Raw genomic sequence first — 21,103 nt, 5'->3', positions numbered from 1 at the left:
AAAGGAGTCAGACTTGGGCTTCTTCTGGGGCTTCAGGGGAAGTGTGCTAGCAGATTCCCCCAAGCCTGGCCTTGATTAGGGGCCCCTCCCAGGCTGAGTGCCCAAGGGAGGCCCAGCACTGTGAAGCACTGTGAAGCTGCCATATTGAGCTGGCCACCATATTGAGCCTCCCACTGGTGGCTGCTTTTCTCAGCACAGAGCCCTGGGAGAGGAGCTTGAGGGAGATCAGGAGACTGAGGGCCTTGTGATTATTGTCAGCACTGGTAGTCACAATCCCGGATGCAGCAAAATCACAACCGTGTCTTTTCCCTTTTTCATGTCCATCTTCTGAGTGGGCCTGTATGCAGCCTCATGGTCAGCTCAGAGGCCTCAAAATCAGGAACTGCAAAGCCGGGAGGGGCCGAGGGCAGGGAGGAAAGCACGTGCTGTGTGCCCAGGTCAAGGGTGCCTGCTGTGCCACGCCCCCCATTGCTGTGTGCCTGAGCTGTTACCCCTCCCTAGGAGCAACTCGATGCCATTCTGAGAATTCAAAGCAAAGCCAAAGAGAAGGAAAAAAACAGCATCTGATATTTCTGATTTGTCTTCCATCTACAAAAGTCCACCTTTCTGCCCTACTCTTGCCAGTTCCCAGGCGGCACACTTCCCCTTCTGCCTCCTTTATTGCAAAGATTTGCATGCTTCTCAGGGTCAAAGTGTCACTTTCTGATAAATAGATAAGTAGGTAGGTGGGAAGATAGATACATGGCCGGTGTTGCTATGTAAATGATAGAGACAAACTCTCCAGGTTGATTACTCAGAGAGAGGCAGCCCCACTTGGGATAATGGAGGTGAGGTTCAGGATGGCTCCTATTTGTTCCTCAGCTCACTAGAATCATTACTTCAGAACAGAGTCCACACAGGTCCCAGTAGACACTAGTAGAGGCCTGGGCCTGGGCAGCCTCCATGGCCAGCAGGGCACAGGCCCAGAACATAGCTGTCCTGTCTGTCCCTGTCTCTGCTCCACTGATGCTGGCAAGGACCTGGCTGGTGTTGACTCTTCTCAGACAAGAGCTCCAGCCTAACCTTCTGGAAAAGCCAGTCCAGCCCCCTGCACAAAGTCTGTGCCAGTACATGGAAGAAAGGGAAGCTGCTGTCCTCTTTCATTTCTTCCTCCTCATTGCTACAGCATCTGGGAAGTGTTGAGAGAATATTCTAGAAGGGTCTATGGAAGCTTCACTAAGAAGTGACAGAAGGATCTATTCTCCAACTAAAGTGTTAGATCAATTGCAGTCACATACTTCCTTCTAGGTCACTTTCCTTCCCAGAGGTTTCCCCCCCCCCCCAGCCTTGTGCTTCCCACTCTGTGGGGTGGAGGACAGGAATGGGGGTGGGGAGCAGTAGGGTGGTCTAGCATGGAGAACCTGGCACTCCCACCTTCTGAACTCCCAGGTCCAGGCCTGGGGTGGTGGATAGGGAGAGATCAGCTGGTCCCCTTCACAGTGGCTCCAGGCTCCCCTGAGCTTGGGGTCAGGGTTAGAATAGTGACCACCCAACCCCACTCCCAAGAGCCCCCTACCTACCAGGCAGGAAACAAAAGTAGCCCCACCCTATAGGCTCAGGAAAGCTGAGGTGAGAGGCTATGGGGTGAGGGGCTCCCTGGGCCAAGGAGCCCTCCTGGGGCGTGTGGGGGTCTTCAGGGTCAGGGACTAAGTGTGCAAGTGTCTCTCATACGTGTCCCCTTGTCTCCTCATTTCTCCCCTGACTCAGCAAAGGCAGAGAGAAGACCAAGGGAGGCAGAGATGGCGAGCACAAGTAGGTGTCCCAGACCAAGGTGGAGCCGGGGGCCTTCACCCCAGGGAGTGGGTGGTGTAGCTGGCCTGGGCTGGCATGGCAGGGTGAAGGAGGCCTCCCCACCTGCCAGCATGGGGCGGGCCAGATGGGCCTCGGGTCTCCACTTCCTCCTTCCTGTCTCTATTCCCTTTATGCTTCCCTTCCCCAATGAGCCTCCCCACACCCTTAGGTCAGGCTCTGGGTTTCTGGGGACAGGGAGACCCTGGAAGTCACTGGCTGCCTCCCCCACTTTCATGGCAGGGCCAAGTAGAGGCAGCTCTGGATGCCCAAGGAGGCCCAACTCTGGAAGCTGAGTGGCTACAGGGGTGGCCAGATCAGAAAGCTGAAGAGAGGGGTCCCCTTCTGATAGACCTCACCATCTCTTCTCTGCTCCCCTAAGGCTGCCTGGGGAGGAAGGGATCCGGGACTGGGGGTTCCAGATGGGAAGGGCTACAAAGGTGCAAGGCCTAGGAGGCTTGAATGAGTCTCGCTGCCCCCATGCCCCACCCCTAGCAGTGCAGGGTCACTACTAATGTCACAAGGTCTGGCCATACGCGGGGAGGGGGGGTGGGGGGGGAGTCTGCTTTGTTTTCTTACAGGTGACAGTTTTGTGTTCCAGAGACGGGAAGTGGCTCACCCCAGAATGGGGCAGACCTGGGACTAAAGCATAGGGAGAGAGAGAGAGTCCCCAGAGCACTGGCATTTTATGCAGTACAGGGGTCAAACCCAGAACATCAAACACGCACTCTACTCCCAGCCCAATTTTTATTCCACATTTTTTAGAAACAGAGAGTGGAGGAGAGAAAGAGAGAGACCAAAGCACCACTCCATCCTTCATGGAGCTCTACCCATTCTAGTCATGATGCTTTCATGCTGTGCTGGGGGCTGGACCCAGGGCATCACACATGCAAGACAGACCCAGAAAGTACAGAGCACTTGATCAGATTCTTAATTTAACTAAAATCTCCAAACACACCAGTAAGAGCTGAAAAGCCAGAGACCTTCTCCTTATTTTCCATGCAAGGAAACTCAGCCCAGAATTGCCACATTGGCCTCAAACTGTGGTCCCAACAAGTAAGAACTTAGAGCCTATGAAGTCATCCTGAGGACAGCAGGAATGGGTATCTGGAGGAACACACACAGGCATGATGTGGGGTACTGCTTACATTCAGACTCCGGAGAGGAGCCCCGAGCTGGCTCACCTGGCCAGCATGGCATACTCTTTACCATACTCAAGGGCCTGGGTTTGAGCCCCTAGCCCTGCACAAGAGAGGCTGCCTGGCTATGGTGTCTCTCCTCTCTCTGCCTCTCTCCATCTGACGTTCAAAGGAAAGAACAATGCCCTCCAGGGCCAGTGGGATCATATGGATGCAGAAAGCTCTAACAAGAAGGGGGGGGAGAGACAGAGAGAGAGAGAGAGAGAGAAAGGGAGAGAGGTAGGGAGAGAGGGAGAGGGAGGGAGAGAGGGAGAGGGAGGGAGAGAGAGAGAGAGAGAAGACCCCAGAACTCACAGCCTCTTTCTTTGCTCTAACAAATCTCGCTGAGTTCCTGTCCCAGCTGGTTACACAAGAGCAAAAACACATTTACAAGGCAACGTGGAGGCGGGGGAGGGTGTTTCCAGGTTCAGGGAGGGAAGAAGCCTAAGAGCATGGCCGGGCAGGCCTGGAGGGGTGCTGATTCCTACGGGTGGAGTGAGGGGTGCTGGGGCCCCTTTTAGGAGGAGGGATTAAGGGTTCAAGTTTTGGAGTGAACTCTTAGATGTAAGTGCAACCCCGAGTTCCCTGACTGAGTTTGGGGTGCCCCTAATGTCCTTCTTGATCTCCATCCCCTCCTAGTTTGTCCGTCAAGGACTCAGATCCCACTGGTGGTGCCTGAGAGGTGCCTCAAGTGCAAGGACACAGTAGGTGCACAGGCAGAGCCATGTCCTAGCGTGACTCGGCCTGTCTCCTCAATGTCTCCAGTGAATGCTTGTGACAGAGTCAGCTTCTGGCACTCAGGATTCTTATTCCAGTGAGCAGAGCATGCCCGTGACTGGAAGGGCAGGAGGTGGAGAGTTCTGAAAGGCGATGAAAACATGCTGAAACTCCTAAGCCCGGAGATAAAGATAGTGGGGGAAACAGTTGGCAGTGTCTGAGTGATTGACGAGGTGGGGCAGGAGGGAAAACATTAAGAACCAAAGCAGCTTGAATCACCCCCAAAATAAAAAAACAAAAGTAAAATAAAGAGAATCAAGGCAGTTTTGCCATGTGTGTACACAGGTACAAGCCTGGCCCTCATCGCATTGAAGGCAATTTTGGTACTCTGCCTCTCTGCCATCTCTCTATGTAAAATACAAACAAAAAAACTCAAGATGGAAAGCGAAGCCTCCTTCCCCTCAGCAGCTGTGATGGGTCAGGCTGCTTTGTTGATACTGGAAATCTCATTTGCTTGAACCTTGCAAGGAACTGGGCCTCAGAAATAGCTGAGGAGCCAGCTCTCCTGCATTCCCCGGGGGCCAAGGACACAGGGGTCCCCCAGACCTCCTGGTGGAGGAAGGCACATGCTCAGGTCAGTTTGGAGGCAGCATCCCCCCCAGAAGGGTCAGCCTGTTCTGCCAGATGTGGGAAGGTATTTGAAAGTAAGTGGTAGTCACCATCCCAGGAGCAGTGATGAAGTGTCCTGTCTCTGGGGAATAGGGAAGAAGGGGACTAACCCTCTCTGGGAGAGCATGCCCAGCGCTTTGAAAATGTAGCTAGTTCAACAGTGCAGAGAACCACAGGCCCTGTTTCTGGCAGGCAGGCAGGCACTGTTCTCTCCTGACAACAAAGCAAATGAACCAGGCAGTTCGGGCAGAGGGCAGTGGGAGCCAATTACGTGGTACTGCCTGCTCCTCTGGTGAGCCAGACAGGGAGTGTGGGCAGGGGCACTAGGAGAGGCCCCGCACAGCCTGTGTGTCCCTAAAAGGGGCAGCGCATCATCCTGAGCGACCCCCAAGCACAGAGGCACATCCTTAGTGAGCCCCGGCATGCTGAAACTCTGAAGGGTCTGAAGAAAAGGTTCTCCTCTGAACTGCTTCCAAGTCTGGTAGAGAAGAGCTGGATGAGTATAGTTGTTTTATTTGTTTGTTATATGTTTGTTGAAGCCTCATTCTTTATTTCCAAATATGTTTAAGGAATAAAGCAACTTTCAAATTCAGGGGTCAAAACAGCCTAAGGGAGACCCTAAGAGTTTTCCACATGGACGAGGTTTCAGAACCGGCCTAAGAAAGTCATGATTCCCTCCACCCTAGAGTCAGAGGCAGAACTGGTACCCAGAGTGAAGTGAGGGGCTTCTTCCCACAAACATGTGGTTTTGGCCTGCCTTCTCAGAGCACTGTGAGGGCAGAAAAGGGACCGTGTGGCCAGAACAGGCTGTGGTGGTGGCATGTGTCAGTCACATGTGGATTAGGACTGGGGGCTCTAAGATGAGCATGGCCCAGGATGGCCAAGGAGTGAGTCAAACATGGAGCCCACCAGAGGACTCAGCTCCAGGCTTGGTAGGAAGCATCCTGTAAACAAGACAGGAAGTGGAGTGAGGGCCCAACCTGGCCACACTTCTTGTCTCATGCAGGGATGGAGGAGGGGCTTAACCTGTGCCTTTAAGGCCACCAGTCAAGAAATCCCATAGCAGGGCAGCTCAGCGTAAGCCAGGCAGGTGGGAAGTCCTCTCCCAGCTCAGTGGGTTGATTCTGAAGGGTCCCTGACCTGCCCAGTGTGACATCACCGAGATTTCAGAACAGGGCAGTTTCTCCCCAAATGTGCTGAATGAGGGTAATCAGAGCACCACTCAGTGATAGTAGTGCTGGGATTGAACCCGGGGCCTCTGGGACCTCAGGTCTGCAAGTCCTCTGCTCTAACACTGCCACATGTCCCTAGCCCTTTAATCTCATTTTGAAGGAGCCCCTTCTTCATAAGCAGGGGCATGGTTTGAGGGGCTCTTCACAGAGGACAGCTGCACAGTGCACTAGGCCAATCCTAGACCTGCTGGTACAAGACTTGAGGCATTGGCCAAATTCCAAATGGCCAGAGAAGTGTGATCACACAGCATGGTGGACACCTGGCAGGCCCAGGGGAAGGGCATTTGACTCTTCCACGCCAGCTCAGTGAGCCTCGGCCTTTCCATGGGCTGAATAGGAAACAAGTATCATCCCCAGGGATTGCTGGGGAGATGAAATGAGAAAAAGCCTCAGGTCCACAAAGTCCTCGAGAACATTAGCTGACCTCACATCGTCTGGTGAATGAAGTTGTCTCTCATCAGAAGGGGAAAGAATTCAAGAGGTCATTATAGAAGCACTGGTTTTCCCTTTCAAATCCCCACCCCCTTGCTGTAATGTCCCAAGGCTTTGATTCTGGCTAGTGCCAACACGTGGCATTAACCCCACCCTTTTTCACTGGCCTCATGGCTTTTTAGGAATTCAGACACACAATAGTGTCCCCTAAACCCAGCGGGTGCCTCAGGGAAATGTGGCTCTTGGTAGTGCTCACTGGGATGCAAACCCCCACCTCCATGTGTTGTCTGGAGCATGAAGAGTAAAGAGTAGCTGTTAGGACAGGACCAAGCTCTGGAGCTGGAACTGACTCCCCTAACTACAAGTAGATGGTTTCTAGGCCATCTCTTTAGAGATAGAAAGGTTTCCCCCAACCCCACATACCCAGCATATAGATTGGGGGCTTGGGAGCCACAGTCAAGCCTTTGGAGGAGACACACAACCTAACATGGGTGGGCTAGGTAGGTGGGCTCTTCTACAAGTGAGCTCAGCCTTGCAGCCTGCTCCCCAGTCCCAGCGGAAATGAGAAGGCCACACCCCAGAGGAGGGAGAATGGGAAGTGGAGGGAGTCAGGTGTCCAGTCCTGCAATATTGATGGGGTAATGGAATACTGCAATTTACCCCTGGCTGTTCCTACTCCTGGTCCCTCCTAGCACTGGGAACCACGGCTCAGCTACGGGGACATCCCTGAAGGGAGAGGGAGGACCCTTGCCCCCTGCCTTCAGTCCCCCCCCCCAACCCCCAACTGTAAGGACTGGGGGCACAAGGCCACATCAAGCCAGAGGAAGAGGTAAGGAACTATGGAGTCTGCCATATGTTCCTGGAGATTGTAGGTAAGGGGGCGGGGGTGGCTCAAAGCCAGTACAGAAAAGGAGCTATTAGACCCATCTCCTTTTCACGGGGGACCATGGAGGACCCCAAGGTGCAGAGAGGTTGGGAAAGATGAGCCAGCTTTGGAGACTGGGGCCATGTGAGGACTGGGCAGCTAATTTCAACCACATTTCCCACCTCCTCTGTCTCTGTCCCTCTGAGCCCTCTTCCTGCCTTTCTGTCTTGATGCTTTGTCTTGGGGTGTCTTGCTAGCTTTCCTCCAGTGGAAGTGGGGCTCTGGGACAGGGAGGATGAGCTTAGGATGCTGGCAGAGCTCTAGGGCAAGTCCCAAGTTTCACTCCAGCTGAAGGCCACCTTCTCCGGTATTCGGGGCCCCAACCTGCTCCTGGGTGGCATGAAGGAAGAGAGAAGTGCAGCTTCATTGTAGAGCTACCCCTCATGGTTCCCAGTCTGGGAGGCCTCCCCCCAGTGTCTCAGGGCCAGCAGGTAAGGGGTTGTGTAGAGCTGCTTTCCTATTACCTGTGCTCTTGGGGGTTGCTTTCATGTGTTTGTGTGTCTTCTTCCTGGAAAATCTCCCTCCCTCACCCCCACAGAGCCGGGAGGAGTGTATTCTCAGCCATGAAGCTGGGCAAGAACCGACTCCACAAGGAGGAGCCCCAAAGACAAGGTAGAGTGCTGCCCTTTGTTCCACCATGTCTCTGCCCGGGGCCACTCTCAGGCCCCGCCCCTCCGTAGACGCGGCCCCACCTTGCCATGAGGCAACACAGCCACGTGGGCGGGGTCTGCCCACCCACTGGCTGCCAGGGGACCAGGTGCTGTGAAGCATCTTTGGTCCAGACCCCCGCAGAGCATCTCCCCTTGCCTATAGAAGGCGCCCTCAGGAGTCGGGCAGTAACGCAGTGGGTTAAGCGTATGTGGCACAAAGCGCAAGGACCAGCATAAGGATCCCAGTTCGAGCCCCCGGCTCCCCACCTAAGGGGAGTCGCTTCACAGGTGGTAAAGCAGGTCTGTAGGTGTCTATCTTTCTTTCCTCCTCTCTGCCTTCCCCGCCTCTCTCCATTTCTCTCTGTCCTATCTAACAACGAAGACATCAATAACAACAACAACTACAATAATAAAAAACAAAGGAAAATAAATAAACTTTGAAAAAAGGTGCCCTCAGCCCGCTTTGCTCCTATTCTGTCCTCACTGTACAGAGGCCTGGAGACTGCTCATGAAGAAGGCAGGAGGCGTCCAAATGATGGTGTTTGACTCAATCCCCTTTTGGAGGCGAAAGCCAGAGTCCCCAGGAAACTTGTTCATTGCAGGACTCACTCTGTCCCACTGAGAGATAAGGAAGGTCCTGAGAATAAGAGGCAGAGCGGGCCTGGGAGGCTTGAATGGGCTGTCACTGATCTGCAGTCCCGACTGAATCAGCAAGCTGCAGGGGAGGCAGGGCGGCCAGACATAAGACAGGGAAACACAGTGGCTATGGGGAGTTGTATATGGCTTCCTAGCATTGTCCTTTTGCTCACATTCTCCCCAACGGGGCTCCCTGCTGTCCTCCCAAGCACCCCATGAGTGCTCCACCGGCCCCAGGATCTCGTTCCCCTTTCTCCCTGCCATGCCAATTCCTGCTGTACCCTTCCCCTTCTTAGTGGTAGCTGAGGATGATGAGTGGTTTCTCTGAATCATTTCTTTTTCCCCTTGGACTAATAACTAGATTAGGTCCAAATCCCACAAGCTAGTTTACAGCTTTGGTTTCCCTGTCTGTGGCAAGAAAACAGTGCCTATTTGGGTAGGATGTGACTGAGGACAGGGGGTGTGCATATAGTGTCTGGCATTGTCCCTGGCACATAGTTAAAACTCAATAAAAGAAATGTATTGCTTTGAGAGTATGGGTTCTCATTTCCCTAACTTCTTCCACAGAGAATATTTAGTTGTTAGGTAAGTAGCGGACAAGCAAGAGTTACATCCCAGTAAAATTTAAAAAGTAAGAACAGATTAGTTAAAATAGCTGGTCCAGGTTAGGTAGAAACACTGCAGATATACAGCCCATAGTGTCTCAAGTGGACTTAACCAAGGAGACCTGGAATTTCAGTCCTAGATGCCAGAGCAAGAGGGAACACAGGCACCCCCCGTCCACCTAACTGGCCTTTCCTCCTCCTCAGATGAACCAGCAGTGCTGGAGATGGAGCACCTTGAACGCCTGGCCATTCGGCTGGGGGACGGGCTGGACCCGGACTCCGTGTCTCTAGCCTCAGTCACAGCTCTCACCACCAATGTCTCCAACAAGCGGTGAGTAGGCAGGAGCCCTGCATCCCCACATGCCTCCAGCCCATTCATCAATGCCCAGTCTGGGCTTGGGATTTGAGTGGGAATCAGAGCCCATGGACAGCTTCCACTGAGCCCTGTGAGTGGTCCCACACCAGGCCTGACTGTGAATTCTCCTCCGCAGCTCCAAGCCGGACATTAAGATGGAGCCAAGTGCTGGGCGGCCTATGGATTACCAGGTAGGCAGGCTCTGCCAGGGGAGGTGGAGGGAGGTCTAACATCATTATGGACATTGATGTGGAGGCCTGATCCGGGGGTCCTATATCACAAGCTGAAGAAGTGCCCACAATGGAGCTTGTTCCAGGAGGTACTCGTGGGAGTGTCTTGAGTGGGGAGACAAAGACCCAAAGAGAAGTTGAAGCTCTACTTGTGCCGGCCAAAGCCCTCTGGGTCTGTGTACAGCACGAGCTTCAGAGAGTGAGAGAGGGGCCCAGGCAAAAGGTTCAAACTCCCTACCCCTAACCCTGCAGGAGGCAAGCTTCTTCCAAGAGGTGAGACAAGGGTGTAGGTATATCTCTTTCTCTCTCCTTCCTATTTCCTCCTTGTCAGCCAAGTTCTGTTTCTACCAAAAAAAAAAAATAAAAAGAAAATTAAAAGAGAGAGAGAACAAGTACACTAGGAAAAGTGTGAAGATATCAAAAAGAAACACACATACAGTGTTCCTGTATTTTTAATTCTCTGCAGAAAAGTGTGTAGTGTATTTTTTAAATTGTCATTTTATATTATTTTAAAGCTAGGAGCAACATCAGTATTGGTTCTTGGTTTTCTATAAATGATGAGAATATTGACAGAGTTTTTTTTGTTTGTTTGTTTGTTTGTCTCCATAGTTTCTAGAATTAACATTTAACTTTTTTCATTCAGCTGTTTCTAAAACCAAAGACAGAATGACGACAACATTCAAGTGGCCGCAGTGCAAGTAGGATAGTCACTGCTGGAACAGTCACACCGGGCAGCCGAGCCCCAGGCAACCCCACCCCCAGCCTGGAGTCTGTCCGCACCTCACAGGGCCAACATCCTCCATCCTTTTTCTTCTCCCGCAGCTGATCTGAGCCAGAGAGACTGACTCACACTAACACGAGTCACAGCTGACGAGTGGACAAGCCCAGGGCACCCAGTGCCTCTTTATAAACAGGAAGAAGGAAAGGCCTTGGGTCTCCACCTGCCTTGGGTGCCAGGACCCAACTGGAGGTCACTGGGCCTCCCTGGCACTGAGCGGGCATGCTGGCTGGCCAACGGGACAATGCCTTCAAAAGTGCCCCCTGGCTGCCTTTGTGCCTGCTGCCCTAGTTCCAGAGCTTGGGTGTACCCAGAGGGACCATTTCCCAGCCCTGTGCCCTCAGCCCATCTGTAAGGACAGCCCCACCTCACAGTACCTTGCTGGCACCAGGTGCATCTGAACATGTTAAGTCAAGGCCACATCTTGTGTCCCTTAATCTGAACAACAGTTTGTTTTCATTCAGTCTGTGATGTCCTCAGGCAAAAAAAAAAAAAAAAGCCTCAGGGCTCCATTCCCTTTGGGACTTCCAAAACTGGCTCTCACATTCGAGTGCCACTTGACTGAGCAAATGCTCCATCTCCAGTTCCGCAGACTTACTTCCTTGGTGACATTGGGGTTCCTATATTTTCTTAACACTGTTAGTTTTGATGTGTAGATTTTTGTCACTTTCAAGATACCTACAGGACTGTGGTGGACACAGTAGATGTCACATTTAGGAAAGGTCACTTCGTTAAGATGTGTAGTCTAGCAAGTCAGAGGAAGCAATTGCAAACATGGACCAGGCACTGCCTACTTGAAAGCCCAGCTGTTTCACTGTTCTAGTCAGACGTCATCTTATCTATGGTGCACACGTCAGGGAGCAGGTGCTGTGCGTGGGGCACTCTGAGGCATTCTTTCTTAGCCACTTCATGGGTAGGTGGGTCTCATGCAGAGCTATGGAAAAGGGGACTTAGTGAGTCTGTGGGTCACCTGCTGCCATCGCTGGGGATGTGCCTGGACTCACAGCCAGCTCAGCATCACGCCCACATCTTGTGCCTTCTGCTTTATTTGTGGGTTTTTTGGTTTTTTGTTTTGTTTTTCCTCCAGGTTATCGCTGGGGCTTGGTGCCTGCACTATGAATCCACTGCTCCTGGAGGCCATTTTTCCCATTTTGTTACCCTTGTTGTGGTTGTCATTGTTATTGTTGTCATAGCTTTTGTTGTTGTTGTTGGATAGGACAGATAGAAATTGACAGAAGAGGGGAAGACAGAAAGGGGGAAAGAAAGATAGACACCTACAGACCTGCTTCACCACTTGCGAAGCGACTCCCCTGCAGGTGGGGAGCTGGGGGCTCGAACTGGTATCCTTACGCCAGTCCTTGCATGTTGTGTCATGTGCGCTTAACACGCTGTGCTACCACCCAGACCTCCTTCTGCTTTATTTGTTTAAAAATATTTTAACTTATTTATTATCACCAGGGGTGGGGGAGGACACAAACCAGAGCATCACTCTGTCGCACCTGATGCAGGGTATTGAACTCAAGATCTCATGCTTTCAAGACTAACACTCTAGGCACCCTGCCACTTCCTGGACTGCCTCTTTCTCTTTTAAAATAGTCACCATAGTGGAGCCCAACACCTCCAAATTCAAGCAAGAACTGATGCGTTAAAATTAGCGTTCAAGATGCATACACATCTGTGTGTGTGTGTGTGTACATATATATATCCATAAACATGCATATGTCTTTACATATAAATAATAGAGAAGACCTATATATATGAGTAGGATGACGATATTTGCATGTATTTGCACATATTTGCTAAATGAATGAGCCACTGTGAAGGGATTTCCAAGCATAGAAGATTCTGGTAGCAGAATCTCATGTACACACCCTACAAGCAGCGAGCCAGAAAACGGGGGCTCAGGCAGGCCCCAGAACCTCACCCACCAGGCATTCAAACAAACCATTCAACCAACCAACCAACCAACTGACAAAAAAAAAACTGGGTATAGGGGACCAAGCAAAGCAAAAGCAGGCCAGATTCCAAATTCCACACAGCATGGGGGGGGGGGGGTGTCAAGCCCCGCAAAGCTCTGCACGAGAGCTACAGCTGAAGGAAGCTCTGTGGATGGTGGGGCAGTGATTCTCTCTCTCTCACTCTCCCTCCTCCGCTCTTCTCTCTCTCTCTATTTCATTCTAAGAACTTTTTTTTAAATGTATTTAATTGGACCAAGGAGGCAGTTTAGTGGTAAAACACGTACATGTGTGAGATCCTGGGTTCAAGTTCCAGTGCTGCATAAAAGTGTACACAGCAGAAGTCTGCAAGCTTAAAATGAGAACTGCTCATTGTAAGGGCCAGGAAAGTAAGTGCACATTAGTGGAGACTTAATTCCTGGGCACACAAAGCCTGGGAAGGGGTTTGCTGCCCTCTGTGAGCAGAGCCAGCGAGGCTAGGGGAGAGCCTGGAGGTGGGGTGATGGGGGAGCACTGGCCTAACTTGCCAGGAATGTGTCCTTGCCAGCCCCATACCTCACCCCCTGATTCCAGGTCACACTGACTTGGTGATTACCTAGGTAACTGGATAACTGAGAACAGGGGCTCGGAAGGGAAAGGCCCCCCAGGTTAGAGACTGCTAGCACTGCCCAAGCCCAGAGTTGCCTCCTGCACCCTCCAGCCTGCAGCTCGGGTCCCACTCAGGCAGGCAACGTTCCAAGGCTCAACGGATTCCCCTTCACCTCCAGGTCAGCATCACAGTGATCGAGGCCCGGCAGCTGGTGGGCTTGAACATGGACCCTGTGGTGTGCGTGGAGGTGGGCGACGACAAGAAGTACACATCCATGAAGGAGTCCACTAACTGCCCTTACTACAATGAGGTCAGTGCTAGGAATGTGGCATCCCAGAATGTGGCAGGAGCTGGGCCCCCTCTCTACCTGGTGCCAATTAATTAAAGCAGGTTCAAGGGCAAGGGGCACAAAAGTCTTGCCCTGGGGTGACCATGACCACCTGACCACAGACCCCTGCATATAGGCCTGCTGAGCCACTCCTCTGAAACCCAGGCCTGGTGCCATCCAGTGAGACCATCAGTGAGCACTTGGTGGGTACCAGGCATACTCCTCCTTTGTAAGACTTAACCTATTTATCTTTATGAGGAGAGACCAGAGTATATACGACATCAGTGCCACAGATGAAATCTGGACCCTTGGGCATGGAAGTCCTGTGCTCTAACACAGTGAGCTATCTCCCCAGGCACTCCTTCTCAGGGCTTGAGGCACAGCCTCCCTTCGGACTTAAAACCGTCAGAGTTTGCCTTGATCACACCTTACATCAGGGGACATCAAGGCTCCAAGAGAGGTCCTGACTGGGAGCTGAGCTCTTTTGGGTTGCCATTATGGCTTCCATCATGACTACCATCATGGCTTTCATTATAGCTGCCATGGCTGCCATCATGGCTTCTGTCATGGCTTCCCTCATGACTACCATCATAGCTTCCATTATAGCTGCCATGGCTGCCATCATGGCTTCCATCATGACTACCATCATGGCTTCCATTATAGGTGCCATGGCTGCCATCAAGGCTTCCATCATGGCTTCCATCATGACTACCATCATGGCTTCCATTATAGCTGCCATGGCTGCCATCATGGCTTCCACCATGGTTTCCATCATGACTACCATCATGGCTGCTGGAACCTCCAGATCACATCCCCCAGCCTCACTGGCTGTGCTCACAGAGGGCAGCAGACACCTTTCAGAGCACTGGTCTTCACCCTTGGGGTACAAGAGAGAAAAACCCACTTCCTAGCCTGCTCTTTGCAGCCATTTGAGGTCACATCAAGCTTGAAGAACCTCAGAGGCCTTTTAGCTCTATCTCCCATCTCACAATCTCACAGAGGAAGAGAATGAGACCAAGGGTGAGAAGGTTCTTGCCCCAGACCACACAGAGCTGACAGAGCACAGCGGGCTTGCAGGCACCTTGGTTAGCCACAGGCCAGCAGGGGCTGGGACTCCTGCTCAAAATACCTCCCTGCCCCAGGCTTATGGGACAGACTTCTCAGAAGTCAGGAAGCCCAGGCTGACCCAGCTGGAAAAGCTTCATCCTAGATAAGACTCTCCTGTTCCCTGAGGATGTGGAGCCCTGCCCCGGCCCTCCAGGGTTACCTGACCCGGGCAGGGCTCACCTTGCGCCAGGCCCCTGCACCTCAGGTTTCATTCAAGTCCTTCCTTCCCAGGGAACAGAGCTGCTCTCCCCACCCTGCAGCTCTCCAGCAACTCATACACAGCCCAGCTCAACTATCCCACCGAGCAACCCTCCTTGTACTGGCTGGGTCAGAGGTCAGCACAGCCCCCTCTCCCTGTGGCAGTAACCTCCTTGAATCGCAGCTGGGTCTTCTTGCTCTCTCCCTGAGCCTGCAGACTCCAGGCAGCACCTCTGTGACACAGCCCCCAGCCTGGCCTGTACCCGCACCACCTAGCTGTCTTGGCTGAGTGCACACCCAGCTGTGCTTGGCATCATGGGGGGTGCAAAGATGGCAGTCTCTGCCCTGTCACCGGGCCGCCTCTTGCTTCCAGCCCAGAGGTCACTTCCGAAGCCCCATGTTTATACCCTCTACAGCTATGCGCCCCTCTTTTGTCTGCGCCTTCTTCAGTCTGCCCCTGACCACATCTGAGAGTTTCCTCACAGACCCAGGCAGCTTCAATTAGCTCACTTCCTGTCTCCACCAAGCCCAGGCTTCTCCAGCTCAGAACACTGGCTGCCTAGGGCCAGGCCTTGCCCAGCTGAGGGAACTGTCCTGTGCATTGCGGGATATGAGGCAGAAGCTCTGGCTTCACCCACAGATGCCAACCACCCAGCTGTAGCCGCCTACGTGTGTCCAGGCATTGCCCGCAGGGGCTGAATGCACACACATACACACACACTCACGCACACACTCCACACATACACACACTGACACACACACACACACTCCACACATACACACACTCACACACACAATCACACACACACACTCCACACATACACACACTCGCACACACACTCACAACATTCACACTCACACACACTCACACACACACACACACACACACACACACACACACACACACACACGGTTTAAAGACCTCTGTTGAGAAACTGTCAGAAATTTCCCCAACCCCTAGGGACTTGTTCCTTGAAGCATGGCCCCCAGCCCCAGGGCTGTACTGCTTCCGGCTGGTTTTCCAGTGAGCCAGAACCTTCTTTTTTCTCCAGAAATCAAAACCAGATGTGAGAATAATCGCATGACATGGTAGATCCTTAAGTCATTGACAAAAGGAAGGGTGCTCTGGAACCCCAATGCACATGGCGACAGGCAGCTCTGGGGTGCAGCTCAGCAAGATGACACTCCCCAGATGGGCAGGACTTGGAGCCACGTGGCCCAGCCTTGGCCCTCCTGCCCAGCTCCAGACCTGTCTTCATGTGACCATGGGCCTCCCTCCCAGAACCCCAGAACGTCCAGTCCACCACAGACCAGGCCAAGACCCCCGCTCCTGGGGCACGTCTGTGCTCTGGATCCTTCTCTTTCTCCACCCCAGAGAACCTGGCAGTCCGCTGCCCACACGCACAGCTTTCCTGAGGGCCCTCCTTAGACTATACGGCGCTCCGTTCTAGTACATTCTCTCTGAGTGCAACTGTGATAAATCAGGTCTGCTGAAGAGCAGGAATTAGAAGTCAATCATCTACCTCACTATCTGTCCATCTCTCTATCCATCCACCTTTATCTATCGACTATCTATCTTATCCATCATCTATCTGCCTTCCTATCTATCCATCATCTACCTATGTACCTATCAGCCTGTGGTCTCTGTTGGTCTGTCTAATGATGTAGAGCTAGCTACATGTCTTGAGCTAGCTATTTGTCTGTCCATCTATCCACCTCTGCCTCTCCTCACTCTCACAGACCTCCCTCTCTCCTCCCGTTCACAGTCTGACAGGGCTTGTTGCCCCCACTCCCTCACTTGTTGGTCTCACCTCCATCTCTGCAGCCAGTTCTGCTCCTCCAGCTTGACTGGCACAGCTTCAGTGTCCTGCTCTGGCCACCAAAGGCCCTGACCACCAGCTCTTCTTCCTCTTGTACCCCGGGACCCCTCTTGCTGTCCCCCCAAAATCCTCCTCCTCCTCATTCCCTTTCTGGCACTGAGCCCCCACGTGCTGCCCAAGGCCACACAAAGCCATCTGCTTGTCCCAATGTGGGGGCTCAGAGAAAATGACTAGGGTGCAGACAGGCCCAGCTGGGAGGGAGGAACCCACACTGACCGAGACTATCACTGCAGACACCACAGTAATGGGAGGTCTGGGTCCTTTCTCCCCCAGTACTTCGTCTTTGACTTCCATGTCTCTCCTGATGTCATGTTCGACAAGATCATCAAGATCTCGGTGAGTGGGGGGTGGGAGGGTGGAGGGGATGGTCCCCCCACGGCAGGGCCACCAGCTCTTGCTAGGCCTTGGGGCCAAGTTGACTAGGACACCCACCCACACCCACCCCTGGCTGGGGGACCAACCACAAAAAGGTGACCATGCCTGGACTCACCCCTGTAGCTGATGCCTTTGTGCAGTGTGCAGCCTACCCTCCCGTACCTGGCAGCCAGCTAAGCACAGGACAAGACAGGAGGGACTGAGCCTCAGCAGCTCCCCTAGAGCTGGGGTCCCTGAAAGAAAGACAGGACACTACCAGTTGACCCACCCCCACCCCCACCCCCTGGGAAGCCTCAGGCACCCCCAGGCTGACGGGCTTAGTGCTTCTGCCTGGAAGGTCATCCACTCCAAGAACCTGCTGCGCAGTGGCACGCTGGTGGGCTCCTTCAAGATGGATGTAGGGACCGTGTACTTGCAGCCCGGTGAGTAACTGTGCTGTCTGTCTGCACCAGCAGCGTGGCCTCCCACCGTCGGTCTGGCCCGTGAATCAAAGTGGAGCCATGTGCACAGTTCACTGTCAGGGTGTCGCACATGTGGGTAGGGGGTGATCCGCTGGACCCAGGAGCCCACGGGCATTTGTCCCCATGCCCTGCCCAGCCAAGGGACCCAGGGCTCCCTAGTCACCCAGGTGGCCTGCAGTGGGGTCAGGCTGGGAGAGTCCAGGAGCCCCCACAGTCACACTGACCTCAAGGGGGCTGAGAGGTAGCTCACCCCATCAATCTCATGCTTATCATCTCTCTACCTCACTATCCATCTATCTGTTCATCCACCCATATCATGTGTGAGACCTTGGGTTCAAGCCCCAGCAACATATGGAAGCACCATGGACAGCAGCAGGGGGAGGTCTGACTAGAGAACATTGAAAGGGGCAGGGTCAGCTCTGAGGAGGTCAGGGAAGACTGCCTGGAAGAGGTGACATTTTAGTAAAAGAGTAGACTTTACAGGACCTGAGTGGTGGTCCACCCTGGTTAAATGCACTTACTCCATGAGCAAGGATCTGGTTTCAAGCCGTGGTTCCTACCTGCAGGGGGGACGCTTCACAAGTGGTGACACAGGGCTGCAGTGTCTATCTTTCTCCTTCTGTATCTCCCCTCCCCTCTCAATTTCTTTCTGTCTTATCAAGTATAATAGAAAGGGGCGAAAGGGTGAGGGGTGGCCTCCAGAAGTGGTGGATTCCTAGTGCTGACACAGAACCCCAGCAATAACCCTAGAGGCGGGGGGGAAAAAGAGTAGATGTTACAGCTGGCACAGGGTGGGGAGCAGGGCTGGGGGCATGCTGAGCCCCAGGAGCAGCACTCACAAAGGCCTAGGGGCAGGGGGGCAGGAGACACACAGAATGAACAGCAGCTCTGCCCAGTGGGGAGCCCAGCTGAGCTCAGTGACTTTACCTCCAATATTGGGACCCCCCAGATGGAGCTAAAGGGGTGGCGTGAAGAGGGGGGTCTCTGCAGGTCCATCAGTCTGGCTGATGGAACTGGCTGTGGGGAGGTGGAGAAGTGGGGGGCTTCAGGCAGGAAGCTGGTAGGCAGGAGTCACAGGACACACAGGACTGCGACCTGGGGCATAGCCTTGGGTGACTGTGTGTTGCTGGGGACCCCTGCACCCCTGGCCCAGAGGCAGGCTATCCCGGGGCTGATGGTGGCCTGGGTCCTAGGGTCCTAGGGTCCTAGGTCCTAGGTCCTAGGGTGGCCAGGGTCACTCTGGGGCTGGGGTGCCCCAAGATTGGGGTGTTGCCCAGTGGGGGCTCTGGGCTGCTCAGGTGGGGGCTCAGGTGCAGGCTCCCCCCTCGACATGCAGAGCACCAGTTCCACCACAAGTGGGCCATCCTGTCGGACCCCGACGACATCTCAGCCGGACTGAAGGGCTACGTGAAGTGTGACGTGGCCGTGGTGGGAAAGGGCGACAACATCAAGACGCCCCACAAGGCCAATGAGACGGACGAGGATGATATTGAGGGGTGAGACACCCACCTTCCCCAGAACCCTGGGACCTGCCCTGCCTTCTCCCTGGGTGGACTTAAAAGAAATACAAAGAGGAGGCTGGGAGACAAATCGCCAGGTAGAGCACACTCATCTCTCTTGAGACAAACAAAAAAGAACAGGAAATTGGGTGAGGGAAGCCCCTTGACATACTGCACCTGCCTGGAGCCCTGGATTCACTCTTTCTCCCCCCCCCCAAAAAAAAGAGAGAGAATGAAATCATTTGGGACCTTGTCTGGGCCTTGTCTTCCTCAGGCCAGGAAGAAGCATGTCTGAGAGTGGAGATGAGTACCAAGGTCAGGCACACACACACACACACACACACACACTTTATAAAACTCACACTTAATTGAACAGACTAGATCCTCCCCACTCTCCTAGGCTGTAAATGTGACTATCCCATTTCAAAGGGAAGGAAACAGGCTCAGCAAGGTGGGAGAGATTCCCCCAAGATATTAGGGCTTTGGGGGGCCTTCTCAGTGTTGCACCACACATTGTCCCAGACCCAGAGGGACTGAAACTAGGACAGGAGTTGGGGGTGCCAGGCCTGGCCACCACATCCTGAGCTGTCCACGCCTGCAGGAACTTGCTGCTTCCCGAGGGGGTACCCACAGAGCGCCAGTGGGCCCGGTTCTACGTGAAAATCTATCGGGCAGAGGGCCTGCCCCGCATGAACACCAGCCTCATGGCCAACGTGAAGAAGGCCTTCATTGGGGAGAACAAGGACCTGGTCGACCCCTATGTGCAAGTCTTCTTCGCCGGCCAGAAGGTACCGGGGTGCAAGGCAGTGGGGACCTGGGGCAACAGGCATCAGAGGTGCAGGACAGTGGCCCTGGAGGCCTGGAGGCATTCAAGCTTCTGAGTGACAGGTGGGGGAGCTCCGACTGGCGGGGCCTGGGTGGGGATGACACGGGTCAGGCCACAAGCTGAGGGGGGAGCCCAGGGGTCGGGGACTGTGAGGTTGGGGTGGGAGAAGGGTGGATGAGCTATTCACATACATGTACACATGTCACTTGTGTTACACTTGTGTTAGCAGTGTGTACACATGCATGTGCATAGACAGATCATGATGTCGTGCAACACACATGCAGACACATACACAGGCATGTCTGTGCATGAAGATACACGCATGTCTACACAGTGGCCGAGCTTCTGAGTGCACGTGTGCACACACACATACTACATGCTCTCACCTGTGCATACGCACACGCACACGCCCCCTCCCACAGGGCAAGACGTCGGTGCAGAAGAGCAGCTACGAGCCACTGTGGAACGAACAGGTGGTCTTCACAGACCTGTTTCCCCCACTCTGCAAACGCCTGAAGGTCCAGATCCGGGACTCAGACAAGGTCAACGACTTGGCCATCGGCACCCACTTCATCGACCTGCGCAAGATTTCCAACGATGGCGACAAAGGTGGGTGGGGAGGGAGGTGCCCCAACCCCCAGCTGTTAGTCCTCAGCTCACCTCCATATCCATCTCCTTGCCTGGAAGGCAGAAATAAGAGCAGCCCGGTGTGTGCTGCCTATGTGTTTGTTGCATATGTGTGTTACCGCTTCCCTGGCAGCTGTCTGTGTACTGGGCACGGGGACCGGCCCTCCTGGGACCCAGGCCCTGTGTTGGGCATGAAGGTAGAGAAAGGATTTTTTAATTAATTAACTAATTAATTAGATACAAAGAGAGGGAAGGAGAAGATAGAGAGGGGGGGAGAGACAGAGAGACTCCTGCAGCCCTACTTCACCCATGAAGCTTTCCCCCTGCATGTGGGGACCAGGGGCTTGAACCCCTGTGCTTAGCCAGGTGCACCACCATATCTGGCTCCCTAGATAAAGGCTTCTTGGGGGGATAGAAATGTTCCAGGATTCAGTGACGGTTGAACTAGAAGGTCAAAAACCACCCAACTGCACAGTTTAGAGTAATAACTCTTATGATGTCTGCTGCAATTTTTTAATGCTATGAATTTTTAAAAGGCAGTAGGTCAGGAAGGCGCTTCATCTGGAAGAGCACATGCATTACTGGGCTGAGGCCCCAAGTTCAATCCCCAGGATCACATAAAAACAAAAGGAACCTCATGACGAGTAGAGCAGTGCTCTGCTGCATGTCTCTCTTCCTTTCCCCAACACACATATACAAGTTTTCAAAGCAGAATAAGAAGCAAACAAACCACATAAAGTCAAGGGCCAGACAGTGGCACATCCCGTTGAACACACACGTTGCTGTGTGCAGGGACCTGGGTTCAAGTCCCCAGTTCCCACCTGCAAAGGAGGAAGCTTCACAAGTGGTGAAGCAGGGCTGCAGGTGTCCCTCTTTCTCTTTCCCTCTCGATATCCCCTCCCCTCTCAATTTCTCAGTGTCTACTCAGTAAATCAGGAAATAAATGAAATATACAGAATGCATTTCTAAAAGAAAAACATAAAGACAAGTTGAGTCCACACTAGACATGAGACACAGCCAACCC

The 21,103-nt window shown here is 53.3% G+C and overlaps 1 protein-coding gene across 5 annotated transcripts in view; it reads left to right on the top strand.

Moving 5' to 3' along the window:
* The window catches only part of OTOF (otoferlin), an 89,903-nt gene that overhangs the window by 46,012 nt on the left and 22,788 nt on the right, over window positions 1-21,103 (top strand). For 4 of the 5 annotated variants that reach the window (XM_060186704.1, XM_060186702.1, XM_060186706.1 and 1 more), the window contains exons 6-14: window positions 7,519-7,592; window positions 9,076-9,202; window positions 9,363-9,417; window positions 12,957-13,088; window positions 16,565-16,627; window positions 17,004-17,088; window positions 18,464-18,623; window positions 19,228-19,414; window positions 19,875-20,061. In XM_060186704.1, coding sequence (XP_060042687.1) covers window positions 7,519-7,592; window positions 9,076-9,202; window positions 9,363-9,417; window positions 12,957-13,088; window positions 16,565-16,627; window positions 17,004-17,088; window positions 18,464-18,623; window positions 19,228-19,414; window positions 19,875-20,061 — 1,070 coding nt within the window. Of the gene's footprint in view, window positions 1-1,746; window positions 1,792-7,518; window positions 7,593-9,075; window positions 9,203-9,362; window positions 9,418-12,956; window positions 13,089-16,564; window positions 16,628-17,003; window positions 17,089-18,463; window positions 18,624-19,227; window positions 19,415-19,874; window positions 20,062-21,103 lie in introns of all 5 variants that reach the window. The other variant, XM_060186703.1, reaches the window with a different exon arrangement.

The sequence above is a fragment of the Erinaceus europaeus genome, chromosome 3 (assembly GCF_950295315.1).
Source record: "Erinaceus europaeus chromosome 3, mEriEur2.1, whole genome shotgun sequence".
Taxonomy (NCBI): domain Eukaryota; kingdom Metazoa; phylum Chordata; class Mammalia; order Eulipotyphla; family Erinaceidae; genus Erinaceus; species Erinaceus europaeus.
This window is presented reverse-complemented; position numbering and strand designations above follow the sequence as displayed.